Source organism: Sparus aurata, chromosome 21 (genome assembly GCF_900880675.1).
Source record: "Sparus aurata chromosome 21, fSpaAur1.1, whole genome shotgun sequence".
Classification (NCBI taxonomy): domain Eukaryota; kingdom Metazoa; phylum Chordata; class Actinopteri; order Spariformes; family Sparidae; genus Sparus; species Sparus aurata.
Genome location: NC_044207.1, coordinates 30,746,951 through 30,759,443, shown reverse-complemented (window position 1 = coordinate 30,759,443; position 12,493 = coordinate 30,746,951). Strand labels below are relative to the sequence as shown.

At 46.1% G+C, this 12,493-nt stretch overlaps 1 protein-coding gene across 4 annotated transcripts in view; it reads right to left on the bottom strand.

Annotated features, from left to right (window-relative positions):
* The window catches only part of asap1a (ArfGAP with SH3 domain, ankyrin repeat and PH domain 1a), a 29,263-nt gene that overhangs the window by 4,204 nt on the left and 12,566 nt on the right, over positions 1–12,493 (bottom strand). For 2 of the 4 annotated variants that reach the window (XM_030403069.1, XM_030403071.1), the window contains 14 exons: positions 12,296–12,459; positions 11,895–12,028; positions 10,677–10,762; positions 10,415–10,601; positions 9,886–9,971; positions 9,669–9,784; positions 9,468–9,535; positions 9,156–9,263; positions 8,842–9,079; positions 8,268–8,480; positions 8,104–8,167; positions 7,964–8,028; positions 7,374–7,867; positions 7,166–7,288 (listed from right to left, as the gene is read on the bottom strand). In XM_030403069.1, coding sequence (XP_030258929.1) covers positions 7,166–7,288; positions 7,374–7,867; positions 7,964–8,028; positions 8,104–8,167; positions 8,268–8,480; positions 8,842–9,079; positions 9,156–9,263; positions 9,468–9,535; positions 9,669–9,784; positions 9,886–9,971; positions 10,415–10,601; positions 10,677–10,762; positions 11,895–12,028; positions 12,296–12,459 — 2,146 coding nt within the window. The remainder of the gene's footprint in view (positions 1–7,165; positions 7,289–7,373; positions 7,868–7,963; positions 8,029–8,103; positions 8,168–8,267; positions 8,481–8,841; positions 9,080–9,155; positions 9,264–9,467; positions 9,536–9,668; positions 9,785–9,885; positions 9,972–10,414; positions 10,602–10,676; positions 10,763–11,894; positions 12,029–12,295; positions 12,460–12,493) is intronic. The other 2 variants (XM_030403072.1, XM_030403070.1) reach the window with 2 other exon arrangements.

The window sequence follows — 12,493 nt, the reverse complement described above, 5'->3', positions numbered from 1 at the left end:
TACGGGAAGAGCTGAGCATCACCAGAGGGACGCGAGTCATCCTGAACAGCCCCGAAGGCAGCTAAGTTACCTGTTGAGTGCTGTGCATATCTTCTTCGGTTGTAACAGCGTTGAGCAGAGCTGGACCGTGGCTGTCCACGTTGTCGCCTTGTGTTTGTTGTGCGTGAGTACAAAGTGAGTTGTTTGTTGTATATTCTGTTTCTGAAGTGCATTGTGTGGATCCGGACTGGCGGCCATGTTGTGATGCGTGCTGTCGCACGCAGAATTGTTTATATAAGATATGTTGCCACGAGTTGGTTAATATATTTGCCTTCCTTTATGTGCATGTTCTAAACATACTCTCCCGGAACCATCACCTTATGGCAGTGGAGAGGTTTGCGTGTCCCAATGAACCTGGGAGCTAGGTTGTCAGGAGCCATGTGCTCCCAGTAGGGTCTCCCAAGGCAAATTGGTCTCAGGTGAGGGGCCAGACTAAGTATGGTTCAAAATACCACAAGTCCCGGTTAGTTCGGAGTATGCAGCCTTCTTGGAGGTCCTGACTGGGGCCCTGCAAGGGGCCCCGGTGGGGGACTCCGTGGTCTTACTGGGGGACTTCAACGCGCACGTCGGCAATGACGGAGATACCTGGAGGGGCGTGATTGGGAAGAACAGCCTCCCCGATCTGAACCCGAGTGGTGTTCTATTATTAGACTTCTGTGCTAGTCACGGTCTGTCTATAATGAACACCATGTTCGAACACAAGGATGCTCATAAGTGTACGTGGTACCAGAGCACCCTAGGTCGAAGGTCAATGATCGATCTTGTGATCGTATCATCTGATCTTTGGCCGTGTGTTTTGGACACTCGGGTGAGAGCTGTCAACTGATCACCACGTGGTGGTGAGTTGGGTTCGGTGGCAGGGGAAATCCCTGGACAGACTTGGTAAGCCCAAACGAGTAGTGCGGGTAAGCTGGGAACGTCTGGGGGAGGCCCCTGTCAGAGAAGCCTCCAACTCCCACCTCCGAAGGAGCTTCTCTAGCATCCCTGTGGAGGCTGGGGATATCGAACCTGAACGACGATGTTCGAAGCTTTCGTTGTTGAAGCTACAGCTGTGTCCTGTGGCCATAGGGTGGCAACCCTCGGACACCGTGGTGGACCCCGGTAGCATGCTAGCTAACATTATGTCCGCTATTTCGCTAGCGAGTTTCGCGATTAAAACTTATTTTATTTATCTGTGTGATTAAAAGCATTTTTAGCGTTTTAATCATTACACAAGCAATGTTGTAACCAGCACCACGGTGAAGCATTTTGTTTATTTATAATGGTGAACTAAGAAAACTAGTGGCATGGAGCTAATCGCTAGCTAGTGTATGTAGACTGGGATCAATTCGCTTTGCATGTCGTAGTTCCGGTGTAGAGCAGATATAGAAACTTCTACTACAGTGAGGCATGTTGGGGGGGGATTTAGCCTGGGAAACGGTGAAAACATGTCTTTACTGAAAAGTCAGCTTTGGCTGATATTTATTAACACCATAACACTTGAAATTCATAGAGGTGCTATAGAATGGCCCCTGTGACTCACACACCAAAAATGACCAGCAGGTGGTGCTATTTTCAATGCAAAAGCGTTTCTCGCTCATAACTCCCACTTAATATGTTGCACATTATTAAACCTCATCCCTATGTGTTCCCTGCATTCAGCTGAATTGTTTAGTGTAGGCCACGCCCACTTTCGCGCTAACTTTCCATTTGCAAAATCGTGACAAATGAAAAACATACTTTTTCGAACTCCTCCTAGGCAATTTGAGCGATTTGCACCAAACTTTGCGTGAAGCTTCTGTGGACCCTCCTGACAAAAAGTTATCAAAAGAATTATGATAGACCAAAAGAGGCCCAAAATATAAAACAACAAATTCCTGCACATTGTGTTCAAAAAAGACAGCCTTTCGTATTTTCACCAAATACATTCCGATTACCACAACACTTTTCCCAATTGTGTTCCATGGCCTGATGAGGGTTTGTGCAAAATTGGGTGCAAATCGGCCCATAGATGGCGCTCTGGTGGCAGTCTAATCACTGTGAATGGAATTAAATGGGGAAATCTTCAAATCCTCTTCAAAACTCATCTACTTTCAACCTCTCCTTGTCCCTCATACTTTGAGCTACAGACACAATTCCAAAAGAGTCAGAAGACCTCGAACTATTGGGCATGTATTCAGTTTTTAAAAATCTTTTACAGTTTTCAAATCATCACAGTTTTAGTTTTAAGGATTTTTAGGCCGTCTTGTGATTTTATAATGGGTGTGTATTGCGTGAGCTAGAATGCGTGACATCATAGCTACAGTGGAGAGCAGCTGGAAGAGCTGTAGAAAAAGTTCTCTTCAGCTTGATTTGGATCCCACATATTCTACTTTACATAGACAATATATACATAGACATGTAGGAAATCTTGTTGGCTTTCAGCTGATGGTCTTATTTCAGATGTAGGACTTACAGTTTTGGCTGTTGAAGCCCCAAAGGGACAAGCACAACAGCAACTCCCCCATAAGCTGCAATTTCCTCCTCTTCAGCTTTCATCATGCAGCAGGTGACATCTCACATCCCATCAGTTAATCAGTTCTTCTCTGACCTGGCTGGATTCTCTGGGTTTTTTTCAAGATCTCCCAAGACAACCAGTGTGCTTGATGGAGTGGTGGCACACAGACTCCCAAGAGCAAACACAGTAAGATGGAACTTCCATATCTGTGCCATGAACACTGTGTTTGAGCACAAAGGTGACATCATCAGTGTTTTGAAACCATCAGGGGAGTTTGAGCCTACCACTGTGCGGAAAGCTGGAGAGTTTGTGAGGCTACTGGACGATGATACTTTCAGCTTCTTCCTGAAACTATTTAGTTGCATCATAACTCGTGTGGACATTCTCTTCAGCCAGCTCCAGAAGCGGACCATCGACTCAGTCTTTGTCCGGGGAATCATGCAGCAGTTAACACAGTTTTTCTGACTTCAGCGTACATTATTTCATACCGGCAATAGCAGGCCACCGAATAATAAAGGAACGACTTCCTCAGCGGAAGGTGTTGCTTGAACAAGCCCTGAGGGCAGCATGCCCCGACGGCAGCATGCCCCGAGGCACGTGGACTGCGAGGGCCCGTTCAACGCTGCTTGCAGCTTTAATTTTCTTTGTTTCCCTCTTTTTTCAGGGTTGTGGTACAAGAGGACTTTAGGGGATTCACTGCAAGCAATACACAAGTAATATAATATAGCAGCACCACCTCTCTCTCTAGCTAAGATGGCTTCTTATAAGGGACATAGAGAAAGATATCCTTAAAGAATACGAGGAAACTCTGCATAATGAAATGTATACCCCTGTGTGAAGAGGGAACCACCCTTCACAATCTCTCACGTTTCCAAACTAGATACACCACCAGCTTCCCATGTACACTTGGAAAATGAGCATCATGTATAGCATACTGTAATTACATTTAAATTTCAATTGTTGGGAATGTTTAATTTTTATTTTCAAGGCCAAATCCTGTGTACGTGGAGTCAGATGGGAAGCCAGAAACCAGCAGTGTTAAGAGAAAATAACCCGGAACCCTATTGTAACTGTAAAGATTTTTATTTTTCTCCCACTGAAAGTGGTGCTGCAGGCTAAACCGTGCAAGGGAGGGTGGTGCAATTTGAAGGGTTGGTGCAGACACCTGCACGTACCTCAGACACAAAAAACTACATATATCCGCCTGCAGGGGGCGCTATAACCTAGGCCAACGTGTTTTAATCTTGTATCCCCAGAATCTTGTATTCCCTGAATGGAGCTGAATCACTTTGCATTTGGCCACGCCCACTTCCGCCTAGAAAGTTTTTTCGCAAAATCGCAAAAACCTACTTTTTCGAACTCCTCCTTGGGATTTTGTCCGATCTGCGTGAAACTTGGCACATACACTCTTCAGCTGGACCTGATCTAAAGTTATCAAAAGAATTTTGCTCGGTCAAAAAATGCGTAAATTATTAACGAACACATTTCTGAAGCTAGCTATAAAAATGTAAACTGTTTGATATCTCGGTCAAACTAAATGCTGTGAACACCAAATTTGACTTCCTTGGTTGCCATGACACTGGGAAGGGATGAACCGAATTTGGCGAATTTTGGCCAATAGGGGGTGCTAGAAATATGGTTAGTTTATATCTCTGGAACGGCTACACAGATTTTTATGAAATTTGGTCAGTATGATGTAGGGCCAATCCTGAGGCTATATCTTGAAGGTGGTCATGACTGCTCAATGTGGGCGTGGCTTATTACAACATAAACAACAAACATTAATTTCAGCCAAACTGTTATGCTGAGAGCTTTGAAATGTATATGGTACAGATAGAATAGGACACAGTTCTTCCACACCAAAAATTGCACATGTACTCCACTAGGTGGCGCTATAATGGATGCAATCGCGTTTTTGCCTGTAACTACCACATTTAAAAGAGCACATTTGCAAACCTTATATCCATATGTTCCCTGAATAGAGCTGAGTTTTCTGACATAGGACACGCCCACTTCTGCTGCACATTTCGTTTGCTAAATCGCCACGGATGCAAAACCTACTTTTTCGAACTCCTCCTACAATTTAAGCGCCATCTGCCTGAAACTTTGCACATAGAATCTCCAGATGTGTCTGATCGAAAGATGTCAAAAGAATTTTGGCACTCCAAAAACTCTCTAATCCAAAACAATCTTTTTTGTTTGCTAAAAAACACATATTGTTTCATATTTCGGTCAAACTAAATGCTTTCAACATCCAACTTAAGTCAATTGTTCCTGAAGTCATCTAGAGGCTCTCTGCCAAATTTGGTCCATAGGTCCATTTGCAAATTGGCCCATAGGTGGCACTATAACGGATGTAAATGCGTTTTTGCCTTTTAAAAAGGTGATATTTAAAAAAAAGTCAACGTTACTGTGCTACGTCCAACATGCTAACACGTCATCTCTGTAGCTCCTCAGAAAAAGTTCTCTCTGCTCCGCAGGTTCTGTAACATTACTTCACTTCTCACATATGCAAGACAAATGGATAACAGTGCGTTTAGAAAATGTAGGCCTAGACACTAATCAACATAAAGGCATTTTTCCTTCTCACTCTCATTTTTTGTTGCAATAATAAAAAAGTAATGAAACAGTACTGATGTAGGGTCACTCCTGAGGCCAGCCATATAGTTAAGTAATGATTGGTCAAAGTGGGCGTGATTTAGTACAACAAATCCAAATCGGCACACATTTAGCCTTTTGCACTTCCGGTGCATTTCCCATTACAGCCAATTTCCGTGGGCTCTGTCGTGTGCGGGGTCCGAGTTGCGCAGGGGGGGCTTGGCCCCCATTCATAACTGCTTGCAGTTCTGGTTTATGTTTTGTGTTCTCTCATTTTAGGCTTTTGTGAAACTTTTGGCAGAGTTAGAGTCAGCAGACCTCTGTAATGATGGTAAGTACAAATAGGCTACATATGGCTATGTGATGCCCTCAGCCACTCTTATTGTGTCTAAAGTATGTTTATTCAGCGCTCCCTATTTTGCAAGGAGCTGTTTGCGTTGGCACAATATCATAAGTTATTTTACCTTGACTAATTAGGCTTATTTGAATCGATTTCAGGAGGGCACCATACTGGACAAGTAAGGAATGGTATGTCCGTTGTCCCTGTGTCAAGAGGCTTTTGATACATTTGTGATTATTTTATTAGCTATCACTCAATAGTTGCTGTGCCTTTGCTATTGTGCCATGACATACAGTACTGTGACTCTATTAAAGACTGAAATATTTGAACTTCTAGCTCCTGCCACTCTATATAAACTTTAAAACATATATACAGTCTTGATAAATTGTATCCAAGCTTTTTTTTCTTTTACTCCAAGTTAAATCCTCTTGAATAATTTGATTGTCCTCTTCATAGACTTTGCTGGCAATCACCATCACCCCCCCGGGGCTATAAAGGTGAGTTAACCAACAAAATCTCATCACATGTTTTTAATTATTTTTTTTTTAACACCAGACATGCCAACCAATCTCAAGTTATGCCATTCGATGGCCAATCAATCTGGTCATCCTTGGTAAGAGCCTATGGGCCTTCATACTGTATCATAAAACATGGTACACATTTTATATTGCACTTTATATGGATTTTTAACCCATTTAGACCAGGAACCCCTATTGGGGTCGTTGTTGCTATTTACAGTATATAGCAACATCATTTTTGGTAATTTTTGAATAAATAAATTCTGAGACACAGAGTAGACATAAAGTGTGCCATTGTTTTACGAGTATTAGTTTGGATCAACTATATGAAGATAGTGTTGAAAATAGTTGAAGTCCACCTGAAAATCTAGTAAACTAAAAAGGACACACTGGACATTTATGTCACTTTGGAATGGAACTGCACCTGCAGAACAGCAGCTTTCGTATCTTTAATTTCACAACTTTATAACACTTTTTTTTCCTTCTTTTTGTTTCAGAGGCTGCTCGTCAATTTGACCGCAAGTTGACAGAATTGCAGTACAGAGAAGTGGCTGCGTTATGCACCTGAGAGGAGTGGTGGGGTACCAAGAAAAGAAAAGGCAAAGAGCTAGAAGGACAAATGAGTTGAATCTTTAAAGCTACTATGCTGTTATGTTCAGGTCATGTTGAACTGGGGTCCTATTTGCCATGTTTGTGTCCCCTGGAGTTTCAGGACAAATAGATAATTCTCCACCTAAGCCAGACAGGAAACCCTACAAGATGAAAAGGTGTGTGCAATATTTAATGAATAACTTATTGAATAACGGTCTGTTTTGTTGGGGGGGGTTGTGTTCATAGGATATGCAGTAAAGCAGCTGTTCTCAAACTTGGTTTTTAAAAAGAATTGAAATGGCCAATCTAATGGGGTTTTTAATGAGGCATATTTAAAACATACAAAGGAAGGTTGAAAAGTGTTGATATATAGTTGAATCAATGTTGATTCAATTCTACATTCTTTCAATGTTGATCATATCATAGTTGAATAAAGGTTGATTCATTGTCAGAATTGATTGGAAATTCAACATTATTTCAATGTTGATGAAAGCGAGCACTTTCAATGTATATTTCAATATCTGACATCAATGTTGATTACAATCTTCAGCCTAACAATATCTCAATGTTGATTCAATCACGTTTTGCTATCTGAGTACCTACCCACCACTCGGGGTCCTCCTCCCCTGTGACGATGATGACCTCTCCCTCTGTGAAGGTGAGCTCGTCGTCGTTGTCGGCCTGACAGTCGTAGATGGTTTTCACTCTGCGGATCTTGTTCTTCACCTGCAGAGCACACAGACAAACACTCAGCACGCACTCCATCTTGTTTTCTGTCTATTCAACCTGATCAAACTCGTTAGTGTCTCACAGAGTTGATTTTTCGCGGCAGAGGGACGGGCGTCTCCATGGCACTGGGGGGTAACTCATCATCACAGTCAGCTACCAGTCGAGGTGACGTCTCCCCCTGCAGGTCGGATGACTGGCTCTCAGCCACCACCGCCATCTTGGATCCCTGCGTCTCCGTAGCAACAGGAGTGTGGCGGGGCCTGTCTCTGAGGGTGGGTTTGGGGGGGAGGTCTGTGATCTGGGGTTTTGGGGGGAGATCTCTGAGGAGGGGCTTGGGTGGGAGGTCGGACAGGTGAGGTTTAGGAGGAAGGTCGGACAGCTGGGGCTTCTCAGCCACTGGGGCTCGTTGGGTGGAGTCCACCTGGGTGGGGGACGGTTTAGGGGAGGCGTCAATGAAGGGAGGAGACTTCTGGGGGTCAGGCTGGGAGGAGGAGGAGGGTTTGTGGAGGACGTCTGGAGGAGGGCTGGACTTGTCCACAGATGGGAGGTGGACGGTGTCGATCTTCCTCAACGCCACTGAGACGAAACAAAACCAGAGTCAACTGATTGAAACGCAGATGGAGGAGGAACATCAAACATCTGAGCTTTCAAAATAAAAGCTGGTCATCTCACCTTTCTGAGGTAGTTTGGGAAGAACTCTGGGCCCCAACGTGGACTTGGTGTTACTGGAGGTCGTACTGGAGGGGAGAGGTCAAAGGTCACCACTGTCTGTACGTCACCTGTTTATCTGAGTACTTCATGTGTACAAGTACCTCTGCTGCTGCTGGATCCCCTCAAACTTGCTCCTGCTTCCAGGCGGGGGGGTCCACTCACTTCCTGTTTGAAACACCAGATTGTCACCAGGTCACATGTTTGATGAGGTCATGTGTTTGGTGGGTTTGGATCATGCAGTGTAGCCAAGTTGCTGCAGTTTTACCTTTACCTGCCGGTCCCTGCAGGACTGGGCTGGGGGGGTCGGACAGGGTGCGCTTGTGTCCAGGTGGAGGGGGAGGGGGTCTCTTTTTCAGGGTTGAGCTTCCACCTCCTGCTGCCCAGCTTCCTCCTCCTCCACTAGTCTGAGAGGTGAGGGGAAGGGAGGTGAGGGGAAGGGAGGTGAGGGGAAGGGAGGTGGGCGGGGCTGTGGCGGGGCCTGAAGGAGGAACCAATCAGTGATTTGATTATTCATGAACGGGTCACTGTGGAATCTTTTCAAACAAAAGTCCACCGTGCTTTATCAATGAATCCCAACACATATACAAAAACACATCCGGTCCCACCTAACAAGCCCATAGACCACAATCAAAAACCACTGAACCCCCTTCACGATGTACTGATCCACCTTCACGATGTACTGAACCCCCTTCAGAAACCTTTGGAACCACAACAAAATCTTGTGAACGACCTTCAATAACTTTTGGAGCCCTGAAAACCTTGTGAAGCCTCTGGACCTGTGAGGACTCGTGGCACCTCCTCATTAAGAACAGCTGGTCTACGTCACAGGGTCCTCCTACCTTTCCCCTGGCTCCTGGCTGCTGGTGAAGGTCCTGAGGTGTCGGGCCCGGGGGATGGAGGGTTGTCGGAGGAGGTGCTGTAGACAGGATTGGCGAACGCCCCATAGGAGAGACGCAGTTTGTCCCTGTGAGGAGGAATGAAGGAGGCCGGCAGAGACAGCTTGTCCTGAGAGGAAGAGCTGGAGGTCGGACAGAAGCTCTGAGGACGGAGGGAACGCTCCTTCTTCACCGGGCTGGGCTGCAGGAGGAGGCACACAGGTAAGAGGAGAGGCAGGAGGTCGCTGATCCAGAGCACGTGGTTTGCTCAGTGTTACCTTATCGTCCAGTTCGTCGTCGCTCTCGTCCAGTTCGTCCAGTCTCAGGTTCCAGTCGTATTCAACGTGAACATGAGGATTGAACCTGCCAGAAACCGCCTCCACCAGCTGGGACACAGACAGACAAGATGTTCTTAAAGAACACACTGAGGTTCTGTTGTGGGCCAGTGATCAGCACACACTGAGGTCACAACACATCTGAGAGTTCATTAAACTGAGCTGGTTCTAAAGACAACATTACATCACGGTAACTAAATGTGTCACCTGCCAGCCAATGGCAGCCTGGCATGTTGTTATCGCCATGTTTCTTACCGGTTCTTCACACTGGGCGTTCTTCAGTCTGCGGGCGATGTCCAGCGCTGTCTCTCCGCTCTGATTGGCTGAGAAGACACAGGCAGCTGTAATCATGCAGTGAAGGAGCTAGGCTAACAGTTTCCCCCTGCTTCCATATAGAACAAGAGGATACACAGAACGTGTGTGTGTGTGTGTGTGTGTGTGTGTGTGTGTTCTTACTGATGTGGAGGTCAGGTTTTCCTCTCAGCAGCAGTTTCACACACTGCGGTTTGTTGTACAGACAACAGTAATGCAGAGCTGTGTTTCCTCCGTCCGTCTGTCCGTCCAGGTTACCACTGTACACACACACACACACACACACACACACACACACACACACATTAACACAGAGCCCCAACCAGCTGAGCGTGATCCTGGACTGTCTGGAGTGTCGTACCTGTTCTGAACCAGGAAGTCGACCAGGTGCAGCGAGGAGGTATCAGCTGTCCGAACACAGTGATGTAATGCCGTCTCTCCTGCCTCCTGAACAAACACATTTAAAACAAATCAATAATGATCAATAACACTAATACCGGCTCGGACCCGTCCAGTAGTCCCACTGACACCTCTTGAAGCATGTCGGGATCTCCTGACTGACACCTGAAACCACCTCAAGTCTTGTAGAAGCTCCTGAACACCAGATCAGACAAGATCCCTCTGAAGATGTCTGCAGCGTTTTACACCTCCTGGATAACAAGAACCAGCTCAGTCTCTGAACCAAGGACCCGGAAACCCGATTAAATATCCAGGAGCTCAGTTACAGATGAAACCCTTCATGAAGCAACAATTCTACTGCAGGATCAGTCCAGCCTCATGGAGATCCAGATGACCCTCTCCAGACACACACACACACACACACACACACACACACACACACACACACACACACACCTCCTGACTGACTGACACGTGTATCATCCACCCACCTGTCCAGGTTCAGGGAGGGGCTGCAGTAACTCCACCCCCTCAGCGTACAGCTGGATGATTGACAGCAGGTCTCTGGACTGCACCGCTTCACACAGCTCCTCCAGACCGCTGGTCGCCATGGAGACAGTACGCCTGACAAACTTGCGGTCGATGTACTTAGCGTTGATGAACTCCTTCCTCGCCGTCCTGCCGACGAGTTCCAGGTGAGATGTGACAAAATGTATAAACATGAACGTGTGTAGAACAAATAGAAAAACTCACATGTCACTGGAGGGCGTCGGCTTCAGGGACGACAGGCCCGCCTCCATGATGTCATTAAAACTACAGTTCCCAACATTCTTAGCAAGCTGACAGAAAGATAGGAGAGGAGACATAAACAGAGACGGACACACACACACACATATACAAACACACACACACAGATACACACATACACATACACACACACACACACACACATATACAAACACACACACACAGATACACACAGATACAAACACACACACACATATACAAACACACAGATACACACATACACATACACACACACACACATATACAAACACACACACACATATACACACATACACACACACACACAGATACACACACACAAACACAGACACACACACACACACACAGATACAAACACACACACACAGATACACACGTACACATACACACACAGATACACACACACACAGATACACACGTACACATACACACACACAGATACACACACACACACTCAGTGCGTTTACATGCACAGTTTAGTCAGATTACAGCCAGAGTTCCACTCTGCTGCTCAATCAGACAACTGCAACTGTCCGAGTAAACATGCCGGTGAGAAAATCGGATTACTAGCTGGAGCATGTCATACCCGGTACGCTAGGTGGCGCTGTACCCATTTCAACTAGTGGTAACAGAAACACCTCCGGCTGACCTCTTTACGTCACCAGCAACAACAAACTGCCTCGGCATTCCAGAAAGATGGCGTACGAAGAGCGAGACGAAGCTCCATCTTTGTACACTTCATATATGGTGTACATGATAATTACACAAACTAGATGCACAATGGAGCTCTTTCTCTCTTTCTTGCGGTGATTTCAGAGGAAAGACGCCGCCGCCGCCGTCCGTCTACTTCCGGCTCACGGCCCCGGGAAAGAAATCTCGCGCCTGCGCAGAACGCAAAATCTGATCCGATCTGATGAACGTATACATGCAGGAGTAATGTGACTATCAATCAATAATCTGGGTGTTTTAATCCGACTATGAGAAATCCGATCCGGTCTGATTTTAGTCAGACTAAGGTGTAAACATGCATCTTAAACATCCCATCATAGTCAGACTAACACAGTGATTCAGTTTTCTGGAGTGTCATGTAAACACACAGACAGACAGACACACACACACACACACACACACACACACACAGACACACACACACACACACACACACACACACACACACACACAGACCAGCAGTTCAGAGGTTCCCAGTTTGTCCAGTTCCAGACTCTGGATTCGGGACACATGGACTCCCATCTCTCTGTGGATCCCTGAACACTCGATGCAGGTCAGAACACCGAGGTTAGTGGAGATCCAGCGAGGATCTACACACACACACACACACACACACACACACACTTTTCATTAAGACAAGTATTAGTATGACTTTACTTCATGAACGTAACGTTACAGAGAGGAGAGGAGACAGAGAACCAGAACCAGAACCAGAGTCTCTGCTGAGTGCTGACTTCAATCTCAATCCTCAGATGTTGGAGTGTCCTTAAATGCACCGTCTCACACACACACGCACACACCCCCCACACACACAAACACGATCACACACACACACACACACACACACGTGTGCTGACCTGCAGCTCCACAGTCGCAGCAGGTGTCGTTGCCTGGCGACCGCAGCACCTCATCGATGATGCTCTTGGTGAGCTCCTCCTCCTCCACACCTGAACTCTGACCTCCACCCTGAAACGCTACGTTCAGGGCCTCCTCCTTACTGTTGGTAAGCACAGACACCCAGCTGTAACACACACAGACACACACACACACACACA